Source organism: Lonchura striata, chromosome 22, assembly GCF_046129695.1.
Source record: "Lonchura striata isolate bLonStr1 chromosome 22, bLonStr1.mat, whole genome shotgun sequence".
In the NCBI taxonomy this organism is placed as follows: domain Eukaryota; kingdom Metazoa; phylum Chordata; class Aves; order Passeriformes; family Estrildidae; genus Lonchura; species Lonchura striata.
Window position 1 is genome coordinate 7,695,346 of NC_134624.1, and position 20,750 is coordinate 7,716,095.

At 46.9% G+C, this 20,750-nt stretch overlaps 3 protein-coding genes across 4 annotated transcripts; all 3 read right to left on the reverse strand.

Annotated features, from left to right (window-relative positions):
• Nucleotides 1-452: 452 nt before the first annotated feature.
• On the reverse strand, nucleotides 453-7,259 carry GBGT1 (globoside alpha-1,3-N-acetylgalactosaminyltransferase 1 (FORS blood group)). Its single transcript, XM_021543787.3, has 6 exons — nucleotides 7,129-7,259; nucleotides 6,279-6,341; nucleotides 5,113-5,163; nucleotides 4,978-5,013; nucleotides 2,950-3,084; nucleotides 453-1,190 (listed from the first exon to the last, which is right to left on the reverse strand). The coding sequence occupies exons 1-6, from the start codon at nucleotides 7,191-7,193 to the stop codon at nucleotides 506-508; spliced, it is 1,035 nt and encodes a 344-aa protein (XP_021399462.3). The 5' UTR covers nucleotides 7,194-7,259; the 3' UTR covers nucleotides 453-505.
• Nucleotides 7,260-11,332: 4,073 nt separating this feature from the next.
• On the reverse strand, nucleotides 11,333-14,084 carry SURF6 (surfeit 6). The gene is made up of 4 exons (XM_021543788.2): nucleotides 13,914-14,084; nucleotides 13,321-13,536; nucleotides 12,638-12,729; nucleotides 11,333-12,189 (listed from the first exon to the last, which is right to left on the reverse strand). The coding sequence occupies exons 1-4, from the start codon at nucleotides 14,005-14,007 to the stop codon at nucleotides 11,518-11,520; spliced, it is 1,074 nt and encodes a 357-aa protein (XP_021399463.1). The 5' UTR covers nucleotides 14,008-14,084; the 3' UTR covers nucleotides 11,333-11,517.
• Nucleotides 14,085-14,410: 326 nt separating this feature from the next.
• Nucleotides 14,411-20,738, reverse strand: MED22 (mediator complex subunit 22). 2 transcript variants are annotated; one of them, XM_021543790.2, is made up of 4 exons: nucleotides 20,587-20,738; nucleotides 19,965-20,045; nucleotides 19,517-19,725; nucleotides 14,411-15,764 (listed from the first exon to the last, which is right to left on the reverse strand). In XM_021543790.2, the coding sequence occupies exons 1-4, from the start codon at nucleotides 20,707-20,709 to the stop codon at nucleotides 15,572-15,574; spliced, it is 606 nt and encodes a 201-aa protein (XP_021399465.1). In that variant the 5' UTR covers nucleotides 20,710-20,738; the 3' UTR covers nucleotides 14,411-15,571. The 2 variants fall into 2 exon arrangements, with proteins under 2 accessions (XP_021399465.1, XP_021399464.1); XM_021543789.2 differs by having other exon boundaries at nucleotides 14,411-15,770.
• Between the last annotated feature and the right edge of the window lie 12 nt (nucleotides 20,739-20,750).

The following is a 20,750-nucleotide window of genomic DNA, read 5'->3' on the forward strand; positions in this document are numbered from 1 at the left end:
GGGATAACGAGCTCTGAGTGCAAGTTTCCTCCTGATTCTGACAAAAAGTGTTATTTAAAATCACAATTCAGGAAAATGTATTGCCCTGCAACGTTCTTTTTCTTAAAGTGAAAAGGTCTTAACCAAAACCCAAGGTCTTCTCCTCCACAGGAACATCTCAAATACCATTTTGATCTTGTTAAATTTCCACCAGCCCTCAGGAAAACATTCAGGCAAAGGCAACTGCAGCCATGCATTGTATAACTGCCCTTGTGGATGCTTCTTTGTGTGCTACAGCCTCAAGCAGGATGTATTTACAAAGAGTGGGAATCCAGAAACCTTTTCAGTCTCACCTGCACTTTGCTGCTTCTGAAATGCATTTAGACTCTGTTCTCCAAAAGAACTACCCACACGTCCCCTTCCCAGTTTTTGCTCCTGGCAGGAACAAAAATTCAAGGTGGGACACATCCTGGAGGAGCTAATTTTGGTGGGTTTGGTTGCATGGAGGATCTCTCTGCAGGGATGATCAGTTTCGGACCTCTTTGTAGTTCTTATTCACCGTGGAAAAACGTATGAGGTGGATTTCGGGGGGCTTTGGCTTCCTGTCATCCCATATATACTCAGGAGAAAGCAGCTTGGAGGGTTTGTGGGACAAGAAGTGCCTGTTGAGGTGACTCTCCTCCTGCCAGGCTGCCATGATCCCGTTGGCTTTGTCTGCCAGGATGGCCATGTGGCACATCTTGGTGAGCTCGTAGACCTTCTTGACCGAGCCTCCAAACACGGCCCCTCCGTAGTAGAAATCCCCTTCTCCCTCGGGGATGAAGGCTGCTGAGGAGCTCCTCCTCTCATAAGGGAACTGCTCTCGTGGCACGTCGAAGTAGCCGGGGTGGATGGCTGCCACCGTGTCCCCCAGGCTCTCGGGGCCCCAGGGGTTGTGGAACACCATGTCGATGTCCAGGCAGAAGAGGTAGTGCACCTCGCCGTGGCTCCGCGTGGCCACGTGCCGGTTGATGGCCTCCATCCTGCGCATGGAGATCTCCTGCCAGCTGGAGGATTTGTGCACGGGGACGGTGAGGAGCCTGCGCCCCGGCCCCAGCTGCAGCCGGGGGATGCTCTGGGGGCTGTCAGTGAAGATGTAATAGTTCACCCGGTAGCCCTGCAGGAAGTGCTGCTCCGCCGACTGCAGGAAGCGAGGCACAAACCTGGTGTACCTGAGCAGAGACAGCTGTGGGGCACAGCAGGGACAGGCAGGGCCTTGCTGTGCCCCTGTGCCAGGGAAGGGTGTGACAGGGGAAAGGGCTGATGCCTCATGTGGGAACCCAGAGCTTCCCTCTGGCTGCCCTGGGACCCTGGCAGGGTCAGGAACCCCCCTGGACAGAGCCCCCACAGACACTGGCTGTGATCTCTGGCCATGGAAAAGAGTTTTCAATCTTACAGGATCAATTACCAGCTCTGAGTGTTTGATATAAGTAATAATTAAGTGTGGCACAAGTGCAAAAGTAAAATTTTAGGATTCTAGATGAGGGGTGCAAAGGGGACAAGATGGAGGAAATTGGGTGTGCCTTGTCCTTTTTCTCCTTCTTCATGCCCTCCATGTCTCACTGTGGTGTTGGCATTTTTCTGTTGGTTCAGGCTGGGGACACACTGTCCAACGTAGGTGACAGATATTGGCACGTTATTGTAAATCCAGCCCAGGGAGTTTCTGGTATTTAATGTTTGTCACATCCCACTGAGGGCAGAGCCCCACACGCTGCCCTGCAGACAGAGCTGGGCAGGGCAGCAGAACATGTGAGAGATAAACAGAATAAACAACCTGGAAACCAGCACAGACCAATTATGGCTTCTGCTTTGGCAGAGGGGCTGAAAGACAGAGACTTTCTACAATCTCAGAATCATCAATACCACAGATTCCAACAACCTCAGGTTTAGTTTTTCTATTTTTCACACTCTGAGCTGCTTTAGTATGTGGGTCTGGGCTTCACACGAGGGGATGTGAGCTCTCTGCACAGAGCAGGGAGACAAAACAATTCCTGCTCCAGCTGGGCACCAAGGACAAATGATCCAAATCTCAGCCCAAGAGCACAAACAATGTGGGCTGGAGAGAGGAAAACAAGAATGATGGGACTTCACAGGTTAAAGCTGGAATTGGACAATTAATTCCAACGTGCAAATGGAGCAGAACTGATCACAGTGAGAGACCCTGTGACCCATTGTCCATTTTTAGTGGCCATTTTGGGTTGTGCTGCCCCAGGTGGATCTATTGAGGCTTCTTAATAAACACCTAATTCATTCTTTAGCTCCATCTAGTCTCTCTTCTAGGGTACCCTTCACAAGCTATCAAATGTTCAGCAGAAGGAGGGCAGGGTTAGATCAGATTTTGGGAAGGAGGAATTCTTCCCAGGGAGGGTGGGGAGGCCCTGGCACAGGGTGCCAGAGAAGCTGTGGCTGTCCCATCCCTGGAAGTGCCCAAGGACAGGTTAATGCACCTGGTCTAGTGGAAGGTGTCCCTGGCCATGGCAGGGGGTGGAAGGAGATGAATTTTAAGGCTCCCTCCAATCCAAACCATTCTGGGATTCCAAGGGGCTGCGTGGTGGATCATGAAGAGGATTCTCTCATTCTCACATTAGGGAATGCAAGACAAGGAGTGAGGAGAGTTCAGTGATTATCCCTGCAAGAATCCACACACCACACACACAACAGGTGCAGTGGAGGACAAGGAAGAAGTGGATTATCCCCATTTTGACCAGCTCTAATTCCCAAGGCACCTGCTAATTCTTAAAAAACACTGCCCACACCTCAGGTACCTCGAGTGTTGTCATCCCGTGGCCTTGTGTGATTACAGACACACGACATGGGCACAAAACCCCCCTAAAAACTGGAACAAATTTCATGAAAAGGAAAGCCAAAACCATCTTTCCACAGAGGAAGGGCATCACCCCAAGAACTGTGTGCACTGAGTGCTTCTCTTACTTTCCAACAGCAAAGGCTGTCACCCCAATGGTGAGGTTCAGGGGTCTGTAGGCACTGTCCAGGATCTCAGGATCAAAGGTCCCTTCCCAGATGATGGGGGCCAGCCATGGTGTGACTGTCAGCACATCCTGGCGCCTGAAGGGGGAAAAAAAGCAGAAATGTACACGAAATGTAACTGTTCCTGTTGGTTTTGAGGCTAGTAAATGGGAAAGAAGCACGAAAAGGCAGCTAGAGGAGCGTGTGAATCAGCATTAATTCACCATGGAGGGTATTAGCCTCAGATATTTACTCCCTGCACTCTTATTTGAGGTTACAGAGCATGGATATTTCAATTCCTGGGCTGAAATTAAGCACTTAAGACATCAGCAAAAACCTGAGGATCTGCTAAAATCTCATTTAAGGACTTTTCTGCTGAGGAGAGTTTAATGACCACTGAACTCTCAGAATGGGAAGCTGTGCCTATTTGCTACCAGCCTGATGCAGATTGCTACATGCAGATTAAAACACAAGTAACAATAATATGAAAATTACTATAAAATATACCCTATTGCTGTGTTATTAAAACACAGCTTGCAGTATGACAGCTTATTTTTCCAGTATTTATATATAGCTCCAACACATTCAGATATAATTTAAAATGCTGTGTGTGAGCCAGCATTCAAATGTGTAACAAAGTTAGAAAAAAACCCCCTTAATCTCCTGTGAGGGAAGAGGAAATCTGAATATAAATGCAGCAGAGTTTGATTCTGCCCTATTACAGCTCTGCAATGCTGTTTCCATTTGCTGCTTTGTTTTCAGTGTTTCATTCTTACCTTTTTGATTTCAAAGGGAGATGGCATTTATGGGGGAATTCACCCCAGGCTGCTCAGGTTTGCTCCAGAGCAGGAGCTGGAGCCCTCTGCTAATGAAATTTGTCACACGCAGCACCAGGGCCACACCTGGGGGCTGCCAGGCTCCCACCTGACACAGCCCCAAGGCAAAACAGCACCAGAACCAAACTGGGGGAGCTGTGGGGAGCAGCCTGGTGCTTCAGGCAGCAGATCCAAGCCAGATCTGATCGTTTCAGTCAGAGAGGATACAGGAATAACAGTTCCACTCCTTCCTGCAGCAATGCCTGTGATTGAAAGATTAAATTCTACAGGGAGAAGAATTTGGGTTGGAGAAAATGTACCAACTGATCTGTCCTGTTTCTGGGTTGATCATCCTTTTTATTGGAGAGGGAAGGAAACAGGCATATTCTCTTCTCTAAGCTTTGTAAATTTGATTTGAAAGGGCTGCCCTGGGTTCCCCAGTGAGTCATGGTCATCCTCTCAGTGCCACTGAACTCCCTCCAGAAGACACAGAGCATGAAAAGCTTGGAGATTCTCCCCTCGTTTAGCCAAGAATATACCAGCTGATTTAGCACTGAAATTTATTCCAGTATGGAAGAAATATTCAGGCTGAGAACATCCTGAATATGTGGGGGAAATACTATATATATAAATGTGTGTGTACCAACAGGGTGTGTTTATTAACATGCAAAAAAATCTGGCTGTTGAAGGTGAGCTGCTCCAGATAAAAGTCAGGCCAAAGGTGGCTGTAACAACCTGAGCTGCACAGAGAGTTTGTCCAAGCCACTTCTTAGTGCTGCTGTCCCAAATCTGCCCTTAAACTCCTGCTTTGGCTGTGTTTGCTGCTTTCTTTTGCCCTGAAATGGGTTCAAAGCTCTCTCACAGCTGGTTCCAGCTACAGCACAGCTCCAGAAGGCATCTCCCACTTACAGCTATCCCAGATCTGCCACCTCAGAAAGAGCTCCTGGCCAGGACAGAGCACGTGGGTGCTAATGTGATAATTGGGAATTAACAGGGAGTGTGTTAATAAGTGTGCAGGAACCAAACCCAAGCTGAGAGCAGCTGCTGACACACCCCTGTGGCTGGGCTCTCATGGAACAAGGTCCTGCTCAGTGTGCCCCAGGACTCTGGAACTGTGAGTGCTGCAAAGTGCCCAAACCAAACTCGGCAGAAACAAAGTTCAAACAAAGAAACTTACTTTGGTGCCAGCACTCTTGGCTGCTGATAAAATAATCTGTAAAAAGGAAGAAATATCCATTGAATAATACATGAATATGGCTGGAAAGAGAGGAACAGCAGTTTAAAGGTCAGGAGATAAAAAGCCAGTACTTACTGGGGGAAAAGCTGGATTGGCTTCTCTTCTGTATATTGGAGTTTCATGGAGCTGCATGATGGGGTGGGAAAAGAAAGGGATTGTTATGCTTTTCTTAAAATATCAACCAAGTTTAGCTTCAGGAGCTGCTGCTGCACTGGCAGCTGTCCAAACCTAGCTGCAGTGGACACTGCAATACCTGGCCCAGGGTCAGGCATCACCTGCACACACCTCCAGGGCTGCCAGGCAAGGGACAGCTCTGGGACAGAGCACACAGCAGGGACAGAGAGGTGCTGGCAGCAGCCCCATCTGAGGGGAAATCAGGGGTTAGGGGTCCAAATCCATGTGGGACTGTCAGCAATGGTCCTGTAGGTGCTCCATGCCCTGCAAAAGTGTTCCTGGTCACCTGGAGGGCTGAACTACCTGAAATAATCACATTTCCAACAGCATTCGGAGAAAGAAGCACCCGCCCAGACACAACGGTTTGGAATGGGCTGGAATAATCAGAAACACCTTCATGAAACATCTTTTTTTCCTATTTGCATGGCTTGGTTTTGTTTTTACCAGAACAGTAGGTCATGGGGAGAGCCAAGGCTTGCCATGTCCCAGCTGTGGCAGCGAGGAGGTCGCTGGGGCCATGGCCCTGCAGGGTCAGTTGTGTCCTGTGCAGCTCTGGGAGAGCTCTTGGCACCCAGGCTGGGTCAGGATCAGCTCAGAGCAGCTCCCCTTCATTTGTTTAGAGCTCAGAGCCGAGCTCAGGTGCTGCCGTGGCACAAACACATCCGTGGAATGGGGGCAGAGCATGGATCTCAGAGGGAAGAACAGGAGCCTGGTGAGACCAGGGGGTCATTCCTGCCTGTGCCAGCTCCCCTGCCTGGTTTGGGTGTCTCTGTCTGCTGAGTGGATGCTCAGAGCACAGGTGTGTGCTTACAGCCTGATAAGGAAGCTGCTTTAACCTCTTTGTGCTGGGCTCTGGGCCCCACAACAAACAAAGCCTCCCTCACCTGTGAGACCTGCAGGGCAGGCAGGCCCCAGCAGCATCGTTAGCTTTTTGTTTTAACAGAGTGACTAATTGCAGCTTCAGAAATAAAGAGCGAGCCACCTGTTAGTCACTGTTTGTGCTGTCAGAAGAGCAGGACTGTAACAATGATCTGTGTTAGTCATCAGGCACAGGACAAAATACTTACAAGATTTCAGGGCAGGGAAGGTAGTAAGGCAGGTAGTGCACTTTTCCACTCCCAGCTACAGCCCTGTGAGAGCAAAGAAATGTTTTAAGTCAGGAAATGTTGAAGGAAAACTTCCTAGGATTTTCCAAGGTCATCTAAGGACCTGGCAAAGATTTTGAGAGGTAACTCTGGGTAACTCCATATCTACTTTATTAATTAGTACAGGATCTGCTTTGTTTACATTTTAACACAATGTCCTGCTGCTGAGGCAAAATGCAGCTACCCACAAGGTGAAAGTACAGCAAATTGCAACATCATAAAAATGCAATAAATCAGAATAATTTCATAATTAATATTTTAATACTTAACAGAAATGCCTTATCTCAGATTCCCTTCCAATGATGTTTGAGTTTGCTCCATATAATCTAGAAGTCATACTCAGTTGTCAGAATATTCAGGTACAAAATTCTCAGCGACTGAAAGCTCTGATGTCTGATAGTTACAAAGCTGTCCCTGGTGACACTGGAGTGAGTTTGGACTGTGTGAAGAGACAGACAATCACCTCTGTTAAGGCCTGAGCTGAAATGCAACTGGAATATTCTATACTCAAGCATTTGTTTGTGAGTCACTACAGTGTTAGCAGCCTGATTTGGACCCAGTTGCTCTTTTTTCCTCTTTCCCTTAGGGCCTTCTCCCTCTACCAGTTCTCCTTTATCTGTTACACAAATTGCTGTTCTTTCTTACACGTCGAAGAGAGGCTTCCCATAAAATGCACAGCCTTTATTTTAGTTATTTATTCATTCTAGGAGATTTACCACAGGATCTACACAGGATGTTTTAGGTATGACCCAGCTGGCCAGCAAATGCTTACCAGAAAACTGCAGCAACACCAGCCAGGCAGACAAGAGATCCCAGCAGCACTTTCCTGGAAATCATATCTTCAAGAGGAGAAGGAAGGGCAACTTCTGAATTCCAGCAGCTTCCACTCTGCAAAGGACAAACATAAAGGGAAGAGGCTGTAAGTACCTCACTCTGAGAGAAACTGGTCATGTCCTCAGGAGGATGAAGCTTCTTGGTAGCTTCTCTTTCAGTCTTTCTGAAGAGATAAATTCTGATTCAGAAGGCATCAGACTGTAAGAGCCAGGGCACTGAGGCAGCATCTGCAAAATGTGTGAGCAAGTTCTTCATTCCAGGGAGCTTTAACCCCAGCTCTAGTGCACGGGGAGCCTTTCTGATCTGATTCCACTTTCTGTAGATTCCATTTTTTCACCTCAAGCACACACCCTTTGTAATTGAATCAAATCACCCACTCCTGTCCTATCAGAGAGCTAACACGGTTATCACCTGAGCTGCTTAACTCCACCATTCACAGCCCAGTAACCAGCAGAGACATTCCCTGCAAAGGTGCCTGAAGGAAAGGTAAACTGAGGTGTGAGACCAGGAACATTTCACATAAGGCACCTGGGGTAAAGATTAAACCAAAGAAATTATTTCCTCTACAACAGCCATGAAGATCAACTTTCCCAAGGCCAGCAGTCCTACCTAAAAAGCTCAAATCAATCTTTTCTTCTGCTCACAGGGAAGCAAAGGTGCCCAGAGTGTGAAATTTGGCTGGTCCCTGTGGCAAACACGAAATGCATTTGTGTGGGTTCTGCAAAGGGGTTACAAGCACATTAATTGTTATTCCTTTCATTATTACCTCCAGTGAGGACAGCAGCAGGGAGCTGTGGATCAGGCTCGTGGGTTTCCATCTCACTGCTGCTTCCTCAGGACCCAATCCTCCCCACCAAGAGCTCTTCCAGGCTGGCTGCAGAGCCCAGATATATTTCCAGTTACAGCTTTCTACTTTTTACAATGTGATTGGAGCCTGCAGAGAAGGAAAAATGTAAAATGATAAAAAGGCTGTTTATCAAGCATTTATAAAGATTTATACTAAGGGGAGGAGTACATGATGCTTCTTGGAGGGTGCTGAAGTAATCCCAGAGATCATTACTGCCCTTGGTAAGGCACAGGACACTGACAATGGATCTGAACGGGCAGGAGTGATTTTTCTGCTTTAATGTCTTTGGCTGGAAAAAGACAAGTGGCAAAAAGTTTTTTAATCTGCTTTACTGTGTCACACAGAAATCCTCTCTGGTGCTTCTCCCTCGCTTTCCTTTGAGAGGATCTAATTAGCTTTCACCAGGAAGCATCACAAAATCCTACTTAGAAATAATGACTAACTATATATATACATACATATATGTGTGTGTATATATATAGTCATTATTTCTAAGTGTGGATCTATATAAATATATATCTTAAGGCCTTCCCTAAGATATATTATTAAGATTATTATTATCTACCATAATATATATCTATTATTTATAGTGTGCATCTATATAAATATACATCTTAAGGCCTTCCACCACTTAAAGCCTTCATGGATTCATGCTGAGCAGTTCTAGATTTTTGCCTAAAAACGCTGCAGATCCACAAACACAGAAAGAAGTACAAAGAGCCTTCCCCCTCAGGCAGTTGTTCTGTGCTTTGACCATCTTTATCTCATTGCTGTGCTCGTTGTGTCAGGAGAGCTGCTGTGCTGACACCAGGATTTGTCAGTGCCACGTTTCTTACCTTGTGCTTGATGCTTCCAGCACATGCAAAGCAGATAAAAGTGCAGAGAGGGGTTCAAAAAGTTGTTTTTCAGGCATTCTTTGAGAGATGGCTGCATGCAGAGCAGGTAGGAAAGCCCTTCTCATCAGCAGGTTTCCAAATTTCCAGCCAGGATCTCACTGCAGTCCAGGTCAGTCTCCTTTTCATACTTGAAGGCTCTGATGTTTCCTTCCCTCTTCTCTCCTGTGACCTCCTTCAGTCTTTCTTGGTAATTTTCTAACTTCAAGATCTGGGATTATTTCTGCCAGATCTGACTGGACTTTCTCTAATCAGCCCATTCTCATGAAATTGGTGTCACAACACCCCAAATTCCCCTGCTGAGCCCTCAGCAGTAGGGAGTAAAGCTGGATTGTCCCCCAAAACTGAAAAGCTGTCCCAGTTCATACATTCCCACAGGATTTTTGCCTGCTTTGCTGGACCTCAGCCCTGGGATGACAGCCTGTGCCCAAATGCAACCCCTGTGTTTCCTGTGGAACCTCTCCCAACCAAGTTGGAGGCCCATAAAACCTTGTACTTGACTTCATGGAAACAAACTCAATTTCCAGGCTGTTTGTTTTTCTAAGACATCAAACCCTGACTGAATCCTGTTTTCCTCGGGGCTTGCAGCCCCTCCCAGCTTGATGCCACTTTCCAATTGCATAAATATCCTCTCAGCATTTCCACCCAAAGCATAAAGGAATACACAAACAATCCCTTTGCAGAGTCTCCTGGGGATTCCCATTTTCTGCACCTGACCCATGCTCTGTCTCCATGGCATACAGAGGCTGAGAGCTCAGAATTTGGGTGATGGGGAAGGACAGAGGATCAAGAACAGAGAGAATAAAGGGGACTAAGAGTTGTCCTCAAGTTGGGCTAACACAGAATAAAAAAAAAAAAAAAAAAAAAAGTGGGTTTTTGGTTATTTTAGTGCATTTTCAGCTGTTGTAATGGGCACAGAGCACTTCCCTGTGTCTTTTTACAGAATAAACATCTAATCCCTCAGGAAGAGAAATACACATATTTTGAAATATTACATCATTAAGAGCACAGCTGATGCATCCCCCCCCTTATTTTCAATTTCTGTGGTACAAACCTGCCAGAGCACTAGAGGCAGCTGAGATTGAAACATCCTTTGCATCTAAAACACCTCACTGAGGATTGCCTCAACTGATTTACAGTTTACCACGAATACAAACAGAAATTTAATAAATGTGGTTGCAGCTGATGAAAGAATCTCCAACCAAATAGAAATCAGAGCTAAAGCATTTTTAATAGTTCCTTGAATTTGTTCAGAGAGTTTTTAAAAAGGGATATGGCTGAAAGTAGCTCTGTTTATCCCAAATGAACTTGTTTGACCCCCAAGAACAAAGCATTACTTTATCTTCAAGCCCTGCTTGGAAAGCATTCTGGACAGCTGATAAATACCTCACTTGTAGACCGTTCCATGGAAAATATTCTTTGCAGAGCAACTATTTCAGATTTCCAAACGTGCATTTCAGATTTCTACAACTGAAGTGGCAAGCTGTGAGTGCAGGGCTGTTCAGAAAGTGAAGAAAGAGAAGATATCCGTGGGGAGAGCTCCATTTGTGCCCAGGGAGAGCTTTCCTTGCTGGACTCCTTGTGGAACAGGCAGCAGGAGCACAAATGTGTTCAGTCCCACCTGAGGCTTGAACAGGAATTTCGCACAAATCCACTGCTGGGGCTCCTCTCTGCAGTCCCAGCTCCAGCAGCAGGGATGCAGCTGGGAAGCACTGCCCAGCACAGCCTGCATTTCCCTCACAGCACATTCATCAGCTTTGGGCATGAGGAAAAAAGAGCTTCTTCCAAAGAGCCAGACTGAGAGACTCGAGAATTCAAAAAATTGGTAATGACCAAATAAAATGCTGCACTGGTGAACTGTGCAAAGAAGAAACCCTTGCAGGCACCTGTGGTTGCCAGAATTCTTTGGTTTTTTGCCTAATTTTTTATTATTGCCAAAGACAGACTTGGAGCCAATCCTTCTGCCATCAGGATCAGTCAGTGTGTCCTGTGGATGATCCAAAAGGATCAGTTAGTTCCACAACAATAAATCCATGCATGTGTACATGTGTGTTTATGTCTATATTGACCTAATGCTGATAAAACATAACTTATAGATGAACAGCACTGTCTAAAATTGAAAATTATTTCCAGTTTTCCTGTAGTGGGGAGGATAAATGTATCCAAGATCCACTCTTCTTTTCAAAGGCATTGTTCAAGTTCATAGAAGCAAAGGTTTTATGACAATTGCAGTATCTTTGTGTTGAGGTGAATCCCGTGTTTGGTCTTTTTGCCTTTTTGTTTCCCCTTTCCCATTCCTGGGGGATGCAAAGACACTGTGCTGCACATCAGAGGAAGTGACAGCAAATGACATTTCCCCTTTAGAAAAATAATAATTCCTATTAGAAAGTAGCCAGAAGGTGTTTCTTTAGTATAGAAAACTTTATTAACAAACATACAACTGTTTTTTTAGCATGAGGCTGGGAAGCTGTGGCAGTGCCTGCCCCACAGCCTGGGACAGTGACACAGCCCCGTGTGACAGACAGACACCCCACCCTGGAGATGCAACGAGAGCTGCCTCCCTCTCACTTTAACCCCTGCCTCCCTCTCACTTTAACCCAGCTTTTTTCAAGTCCTCTGGCAGAACTCGGCCCTTCTTCCGGGCCCTGGCTTTCTTCTTCTCTATCCTCTCCTTCTTCTTCTTCTGGATGTTCTTCTTGCGCTTGTCCTGCCGCTGCTGCATCTTTTCCACCACCCTCACAGTCCGTTCCTCCCACTGTCTCTTGCGCTGGGCTTTCCGCTTCTCCTTGCGCTTCAGGGCCTCCTTCAGACGCTCCTCGTCGTCACGGATCTTCACCCCTTCTGCCTTATAGAGAGCATTTGTCCATTTTATCTTGGTCTCCAGCTCCTGAGCTTTCTTCTCGTCCTTCTCCTTCAGCTCCTCCAGTTTATTCTTCCTGGTCTCCAGCCTGCTCAGCAGCTGCTTGTAGTTCTTGCCTGTCAGAGGAGTGATATTGCCTTTCACTGCTTTCCTCTTCTCTTTCTTCTTCTGGATCTTGTTTAAGTCATTCTCTTCATGAACTTCAACCCTGTTGAAGACAATATCAGCTTTGCTCTCCTCCTTTTTGTTTTCTGGCTCTGCTGGTGCCTCCTCAGTCTCTTTCTTCTCCATTTTTGCTTTCATCTTCAACTCCTTTCGCCGGCGTTTCTTTCTCTCTCTCTCATACTTCCTTCGCTGCCTCTTCTCCAGGACTGCAGGGGTTAACTCCTTGGCATTATCCTAAGGAGAAGGATGGACCCGAATGAGAAGCCTTAAAGGGTTAAAGCAGAAGTAAAAGTGGGCTGTCCCCAAGCTCCTGATTTCAAACTCCTCCTAAGAAGCACCACCTGTGATGTGAAGCTGTGACTCACTGTTAGAGACACTAAACACAGTAACAACATTTCAAACCCTTTGCTTTCCCACAACAGCCTGTAGCTGCTCCCTTGCAGCCTCTCACTATTTTGCTTTTTCCTAAAAATTACCAAAGGCACGTTCTCTTGGAAGCTGACCCCATCTTTTCTCATAGGTTTTTCCAGAGAACAGGCACAGGTCACCTGGCAATCCCTTATGAGCTGGAATCAGCTCAAAGCCTCAGCCCATGAAATCCTGTCCCCACATGCCCTGGGAGGCTGGGGGTGATTTCAAGTGCACAAACACACATATGGATACACATTCAGAGTCCCCATACCTGTCCAGAAGCTTTTTTGATCTTCTCGTGGAGTCTCTGACGCAACAGACTGATTGCAGAAACAGAAGGGGAACTCAGTTCACTTTTACTTCCTGAAAATGAGAGAGAGAAAATAAAAATACTTAAAAAGCAGCATCAGCTGAACAGTAGCACTTTCTCTGGCTATGGGAAAAACTCTGGGAACTCTTTAGATGCTTTGAATGGAACGGAAAATCTGAACAAACACAGAGTTTCTATTCCATCGGTTTCTTTAGAATTTCCTCTTTTATCATTCAACACTGCCAGCAGTGGGCCTGGCATGCCCTGGGGCTGCCTGGCAAGCCACAGACAAGTCCCAAGCTTGTGGAACAGAGAGGCTCAGGACATCTTTTCTCTGTGATCTGGTTTTTCATTGTCATAAAGGAAAGCTGGACTGGCAGGACAGGGATTGCATCCACGTGTAATTCCCAAAGTTACTCACATGCACAAAACCTCTGCAGTTCAGTTAAACACCGTTTCCAGAGAGCCACCCAGTGGTGACGGCACAAATTCCTGTCCATAGGCAAAAGCTTCTGGGGCACATGAAATAAACAACGATGTTCTCAATTTTGGCTTTCCAAACTAGACTTGTGTGAAGCAAGTGAAAAGCAGCCAGCTCAGCTCAGGTCACTTTAATCAGACCACGGCAAAGCTGGAATTCTTACCTGTAGGCAAACTCTCCTTTCTGTTCTGTGTACCACCCTGCGGAGATGATTTACTGGCTTGAGGTGCTGCTTTCTGTCCTGAAGTGGGTTTACTGGTATTAGAAACCACTCGCTTGGCTGAAGGAGCATCCTTCTTCTCAGTTTGCTTCCTGGGCTTCTTTTTCTTCTGTTTTTTGACCTGTCTACCAGAATCCTCGGGCTGGCCTGGCTTAGACACTAGAAGGCAAAAACAAATTACACAAAAGAGGACAATGCTACATTCCCACTAGTAACATTCAGTTACTACTGAACGTTAATGTTCCATCGCAACGGCATATCTAAATGGCCAAAAATTTCACGTTTCAGAATTTATTTAATCAGACCAAACATCCTTGCACACTTCCAGCTCTCCACATCCATCACCACAGTGAATGGAGACCACCGACTTCCAGGGCTTCCAGTACAATATGCGTAACGTGTTTGGGAGCTCCTTGCTTGAGCAGATTGGTTTTTGGTTAGCAACAGGCACAATCCCGGGCCAAGCACCCCGTGGGGACCAGCGCCCAGCCTCCCACAAACCGGCCGGAGAGGACAGAACCGAAGCGCTCCAGTACCAAACTTCCTCTTCCGCGACTCCGCGGCGTGCTGCACGCCGGCCCTCCTGGCCAAGCCCTGCAGGTAGGAGTCCTGGGCGGCCAGGCTGGCCATTGCCAGCCCGGGTCCCAGAGGTGCCCGGGGCAGCGTGGGGATGGAGGAGCGCTCCTCGTGGAGCCCCCGGCAGGAAGTGATGGATGAAGCGCGCAGCCGGGAAGTGACGGCAGCGCGGAGCGGCCGCCGCGCCCGGAGCCGCCCCCGCCGGGGCAGCTGCAGCCCCCGTTCCGTGCAGACACGTCCCCGCAGGCAGCCCCCGGTTCGCCCCCGTCTTTGCCAAAGCTCCCTTTACTGGAGGATAAAACCGAGCTTCCCCCTGCACCGGGGTGAGGTCCCCAGAGCACGCGTGAGTTTCGTGATGGTTTCTGCAGCCCCTGTACGGGATCAGCGGCAGGGAGCTCATCCCCCTCCTCGCATGTGCACGCTCATTTGTGACACTATGGCTCAAAACACACGCCTCAAAAATTATACAAAACAGTTATTTTTATTAAGTCACCTAATTACAAAAATAAATGGAATGGAAGAAAAATAAACAAAAAAAATAATAGCAAAAATTCACATCCTAAGAATTGAGACATTACAGCAGAAAGCTGGGGAAGCTCAGCTCAGTTGTTGGAATGCCCTGGTGGCTCTGTGGTGCCCAGGACACCGAGCTGTGGTGACACTGTTCAGGTCAGTGGCATCTCCCTTTCAGCTGCACAGCTCGAGCCAAGGCAGAGCCACCACAAAAGGAAAGAAGATGTGCTGAGCTGCTGAACAGCTGCAGACCAAGCACCAAATGTGTTTCTTTGGAAGAAAACTGAGAGAAATCAAGTATTCCTCACTGCTTTCAAGATTTTTTCATTAGACAAAACTAAAAGCCAACATAAACAGTGGTTCCATGTTAGCTCAGACTGCATTAACAGGAATTTCTGTGTAAACACTGAGGAAGGAATCAACTGACTAAAGCATGACACTGCTTCTCTTTGTGGCTTTGAGCAAGTGCTGTCATTGATCCCTCAGTCTGATCAATGTCTACCTGTTCTTCTTCCAAGGGGGGAACACTGCTCTTCCATAAGGGTCTCCTGGGAGACCTCCTTCCAAATCAAGAGTTCAAGTTGGTAAAGCATTTTGACAGTGAAGACTGTTGTGTAAAAATACTATAAGACTCTTTACAGTAGACCAGAGGTTGTTAGATGCCATCCTGAGAGAGCTTTAAAGCAGCCAGAATGTCAATAACCTTGGGAAGCAGAGTAAAAACCCCAACACGCTCACTGCCTCCACATTTGGCTCAAGTTTATCCCAAAGAAATTCAACTCTCAACACTCACATGGAAACAAACTTCTAAGACTTCTAATAAACTCTACACTGAACTACCACGTTAAAGCAAGCCTGACTCTAATTTGTTATAATGAGATTCACTTTGTGTCTACATAACTCTATCTCTTAAGGGACAGGAACGCTCCTGGCGAGGTCCTGGCGTGGAGGAAGCACTGCAGCCATGCAGGGAGCAGAGCCCTGCCAGCACAGCTCCAGTGCCTCCTCCCGACAGCAGGAGCCGCCTGCTCAGCACAGCAGGAGGAAGACTTGCAGCAGGGGCCATCCCGGGATGAACCGCGCCGGCGGCAGCAGCGGATCCTCTTCAGGAATGCTCGGCGGGGCCCGCCCCGTGCCCGTTCACGTGGGGGTGCGACGGGGTGGAACTCTGCGAGGTGGCGCCGCTCTGCTCGGCTGTGGCAGCTGCCAGAGGCATCGAGAGGCTCTCGGGGGACAGCGTGGCAAAGTCTTGTCTCCAGTAGGCTTCGCACAGCGGGAGATCATTGCTGTCACACAGACTGTAGCTTTCCAGAACAAACAACCCCAGTGAGGAGAGAGCAGGCGTGGTGACAGAGGAAGGGAGGGATGGAAAGGGTGAAGGGAGCAAGACAGAAGCAAAGCATTAAGAAAATAGCAAAAAAAAAAAAAAAAAAAAAAGCTGGATGTAAAGTCTGTGTTCATGAAATCATCCCAAGTCATGTGACACTGGCCTTCCCTAAGACAACCCCCTAAGGGCTGGTCCTAAAATCTCCTGGCCTGGTGAGGATTGGGGCAATTTTAGAGAACTGTGGCTACGAAATGAAACAGAGGCTCAGTTCTAATCCAGACACTCCAAGTATCTGAAAAGATCTAAGCTGAAGTCCTGGCACCCCCAAATATGCAACTTCTGCTACTGATGGGTGAAACATAGACCTTACCCACAATTATTTTACTTGGAATTAGACTGCAGCCTATGTGAGGAAAAAATAGAAATCCTGCTTTAAATTTTACTTCAGAAAAAAAACCTGCCACAATTCTTTTGGGGCCTGTCCCTGTCACAATAAAGAAGAACCCTATTTGCACCCCTGCCCTTTCAAAAAAGTGTTCCACAGGTTTGGGTCTTCCATTGAAGATTCCCAGTTTGATTATAAAATACTGACAGCTCCTGCCTTTTCTCAAAGAGCCTGAGCTAACTGTGCTTCTAAAAGCAGCTGGCTGGACTCCAACACTGGATGAACCAGCAGTGTGGGGAAAAAAGGTTTTTAAACAACTGGCTAATGCTTGCCCACTCTGAGGAAAACATAATGTGGAAGGGCCAAAACTAAAAAGAAACATGGAAGGAACTGGAACAAAACCAAAACAAATCCCAAAGAGAAGAAGGAGCTGCACACACAAGAGACACCCAAGACAAAGTGAGTGCTGGAGCAAAAAGCAGCTTGCATTCAGAGAAAAACAAACCCAGTGGGTCAAGTGATTTTGTTGTTGCAGCTTTATTTACATTTGTAATGTATGGACTGATGCTTAGGAAAATATTTTAAGTATAGAAATATGAGACAGTTCATATTGCACAAACATGAAACATGTGAGATTTAACCCCACACTCAGGACAGCTCCTGTGATCTCAGAGGAGGGAGCAATGGAACACAAATGCAGGTCTGGGGGTTAGGATGAGAGAGGGCAAGCTGGACTTGCAGTTACCACTTTGGGGAACAAGCACACAAAGCACTAGGTGCAAGCTGAGCTCTTTTCTGGCAGCATCACCCAGCTGGCTTTGCAGGAGAAGTGAGAAGGCAGTGGTGTATATCTGGGGCTTCTGTAAAATCCCTTGGAAGATCAGTCCCCAGCACAGTGGAGCTGGGTTCAGTTAACAAAGACCATCAGGACTGAAGCAGAACTACAACTCCTGTTCTGTCATAGACCTCCCAGGAGAACCTGACCACATCATGGCAGGGGAGCTGCTAACCACATCTCGGCTGTGTCAGAAGCATGACTGCTTCTCCTGCTGCCCCACTTAGAACAGTTTCAGAGTCTCAGCTCCACCTCTCAGCTAACACTCCTCAAAAGCCAGGCTCAGTGAGCAGCTCTGCACAGCCCAGGAGCACTGGCCAGCCTGCTGCTGTGTCCTGGGACGGCTCCTCGGGGCGTGGAAGGGACTTCACTACTCCCCCGAGGCACCCAGCCAGTCTGAGGGCAGAGGGACAGCTCTAGAAAATTACTTGATCACAGGGCAGGAAAACAAAGATTCCTGCAGGACAATCTTCTTGGGTTTCAAGGACTTGCTTTTGGGTCTCATCAAAAGCCCCATGTGCACATATAAAAAGCCTGGCAAACACCTGCCCAGGCATTCCTAGGACAGCAAGGAACTGCCCTCTGGGGGCAAACAGGCTGTTGTGTTGACAGCCACCGAAACATGGCTGTGACATAACAGAAACCCTTTCCCCCACATTAGACAATAAGATTTCATTAAAAAAATTGTAGTATTCTAATTATAAAAGGACTTTGAATAAATCACTGTTTCTGTATTTACACAGACACAATTTCTTTGGTGCAGAAAAAAACAGGAAAGAGCACAGGAAGGGAAGAAGCAAACGACCAAGTGCTAAATGATGACAAAGGGCCAGATCACAGCTCTGCAGAGCTGACAGGTTTCCTCACCTCGTGACCCATAAGATAGAGCAGGAAGGCAAATCCATCTGATGTACACCAAGATTTGTGCTTCCATATTAGCTCTGCCAGCAAGGGTTGCTTTATATGGTACCTCCAAAACTACAGATGTCAGCAACTAGGTGGAACTAGAGGTTCCACCTCCAAGATCCTGAGAAAATTATTTCTTCTTCCCATGGAAAATGGTCTCCAATTGCAGCCACTTGCACTGGCCCACTGTGGTGTCCTGACCTCAACATTTCCAAACTTTGCAGGATTTCTCCAAAACTGCAGATGTCAGCAACTAGGAACCTGTGTGATCTCAGAGCCCCATCTGATGTACACCAAGACTTGTGCTTCCATGTTAGTTCTGCCAGCAAGGGTTGCTTTATGTGGCACCTGGGGCCAGGCAGGTGAACAGACCATGCCAGCATGGCCAGAACCTGTGTGATCTCAGAGCCCCACGCCCCTCAGTCCAAAAGTGGGAGTGACCAGCACACAGAGGTGGCAGTCTCGGGACAGGGTGAGGGAAGCATGTCTGGCACACGTGGGGCACTCTCATCCCACACCACATCCCTCTGGATAAGCTCACTGCTATGTCATGGACCTAGCAACACCTGCACAGGTGATTGGGTTTGTGATCATCACAACCTTCTCAAAAAACTGAATAAAGTTGGAAAAACAACTCTAAACTTTTACCTCTAAGCTGTGTCATATTATTATCTTTTTCCTCTTAAAATACATATATTACTCATAAACAATGGCCTTACTTTCAAAGATATTGAGCAATTTAGTTGACTTAACTGGGTTATAGGCATTCAGCATTCTTAGAAAAATGCAAAAGGCAAACATAGAAAACCTGGTCAGTAAAATTTTAAGTAAAATTTTTTAAAGTTTGTTTAAAAGTCCTAGAATTATTGCACTGATTTCACTTAGCTTGGAAAGTGCAGCCAAAATAACCAAGTTTAAATTTGTTTTCTTCTACTTTAATTAACTAGAAGTGCTGGAGTGCGTGACAAAAAAAAGAAAATAAAGTGTCTGAATTCTCTAAAGTCTGTTTGCTAAATAAGAGGCTTTTAAAAATATTAAAAATCCCACAAACAAATCCGTAATAAGTCATTCCTTAGAAAATCCTATCACAATACTTCATTATTGAATGAAACTGAGCAAGTTTTTCTGCTCCTTGCAAATGCTGACCCCAGCAGGACGGGAGGCAGCTGGGGGCAGTGGACTGAAGGAAAAGGCACAATGTGTGACCAGGTCACTTGTGAAAGGACTCACCACGAAGGTGAGGTGACACCAGCTGGCATCAGCAGGGAGAGAGCCAGAGGCTCCTTTAAAGGCATCTCCCCCAGGGAAATTCATCTTCTTTTCTAATGATTGCAACAGAAGCCTAAGGAAATTACCTATCAAACCTGGGATGCTGTGAACACCTCCTTCACCAGGACATTTAAACCCTGTAGGGTATCTACAAGGAAAAGACAGTTGCTTTAGTTGAAGAAAAAGAGTTTGACCTAATTAAAAGCAGGACTGAAAAATTTTTGGGAACATTCTCAACACCTATACTCTAAGGGCTATTTGACGGTCTGGACTAACTACCCCAAAAAGGCCTGGAGTTGTAAGGCAGAGTCCACTGCCCTATTTGTACCTGGAAGAGTAATATTCTTCTTCTAGCTCGTACAGGTCAATGGAGATCTCATCCCGCAGTGCAATCAGCTTCTTGTCACACTCCTCCTGCAGACTCTTCAGCTGCTGGTTGCGCTGGTTGATGGCCTCGTTCACAGAGGGGAAATCATTGAGGATCAAGAACTGCTTCAGGTCGGACACAAGCTTCATCAGGGACTCGCCAGCTCGGACCTTGCAGCAGCGAGAAAAATCACACATGAGAACAGGGCTTTGCTCCAGTTCCAAGATCTCCCAAGTCAGCCCAAACTTTGCATAAAAACTCACACAATATGAGGATTGTGACAGAATTCTGACCCAACCTTCCCTAACCATGAAGTTACTCTCCTGGCAGCAGTCCTTGGGAGTGTTATGAAGATCCAAAAATGAACCCAGCAGCCACTGTAGGATGTGCTGCTCACAGTGCTACTCACAATATTTGCAGCTCGGACATGCATCTCGTAGTTATCTTGTTCACCCTGGGTTGCTCGAGAAACTTGAGTTTCGTCCTCGATCTAAAGAAAAAAAAAGTATACAAATCCACCTTTACATATTTAAAATTCAAATAGACAATTACTATGTTATAAGGTACAATATATGGGAATGTATGTGTGGATATGTGTGTGGATTTCCTATAGATGTGGAAACGTGTGCGGATTTCCTATGGATGTGGAAATGTGTGTGAATTTCCTATAGACTGGAAATGTGTCTGGATTTCCTATACATGTGGAAATGTGCATGAATTTCCTACAGATGTGAAACAAGATCACACATGATACATGTGAAATTCCCATCTGTATGTGAATTAGTTCAATTCACACAGTATCCAAGGCCAGGTTGAACAGGGCTTGGAGCAACCTAGTCTGATGGAGGGCGTCTTTGCCCATAGCAGGGGATGGAACCAGACGATCTTTAAGGTCCCTTTAAAGCCTTAAACATTCGGGGATTCTACGAAAGGCTCTCCCCTCACAGCCCCTTCTTCCTCGCGTACCCCCGCCCTTCTCCACTTAGCACCCGGGGTGCTCCCAGGGGGGCGGCCGGCCGGCTCAGGCCCACCTTGGCGGTTTTGATGATCTCGGTGAAGTTGTCCATGATGGACTTGACATCGTCCTTGAGGCGTTTGTTGTAGGACTGCAGCAGGGTCTCCTTGCTCTGGGGCAGCACCCGGGGCTGCGCCATGGCCGCGCCCTCCCCTCACGGCCCCGCGCTCTCGCGAGACC

Excerpts from the sequence above, each read along its gene's own strand:
- GBGT1 (XM_021543787.3), bottom strand. The coding sequence starts at position 7,193 with ATGATTTCCAGGAAAGTGCTGCTGGGATCTCTTGTCTGCCTGGCTGGT. Across the intron at positions 5,164-6,278 it reads CTTCCCTGCCCTGAAATCTT|CTCCATGAAACTCCAATATA; the intron begins GTAAGTATTTTG and ends CCCATCATGCAG. Across the intron at positions 1,191-2,949 it reads ACAGCCTTTGCTGTTGGAAA|GTACACCAGGTTTGTGCCTC; the intron begins GTAAGAGAAGCA and ends GTCTCTGCTCAG.
- MED22 (XM_021543789.2), bottom strand. The coding sequence starts at position 20,709 with ATGGCGCAGCCCCGGGTGCTGCCCCAGAGCAAGGAGACCCTGCTGCAG. Across the intron at positions 19,726-19,964 it reads ATGTCCGAGCTGCAAATATT|GTCCGAGCTGGCGAGTCCCT; the intron begins GTGAGTAGCACT and ends CGCTGCTGCAAG. Across the intron at positions 15,771-19,516 it reads GAAGAATATTACTCTTCCAG|CTACAGTCTGTGTGACAGCA; the intron begins GTACAAATAGGG and ends TGTTCTGGAAAG.
- SURF6 (XM_021543788.2), bottom strand. The coding sequence starts at position 14,007 with ATGGCCAGCCTGGCCGCCCAGGACTCCTACCTGCAGGGCTTGGCCAGG. Across the intron at positions 12,730-13,320 it reads AAAGGAGAGTTTGCCTACAG|GAAGTAAAAGTGAACTGAGT; the intron begins GTAAGAATTCCA and ends TCTCATTTTCAG. Across the intron at positions 12,190-12,637 it reads TCAAAAAAGCTTCTGGACAG|GATAATGCCAAGGAGTTAAC; the intron begins GTATGGGGACTC and ends CCTTCTCCTTAG.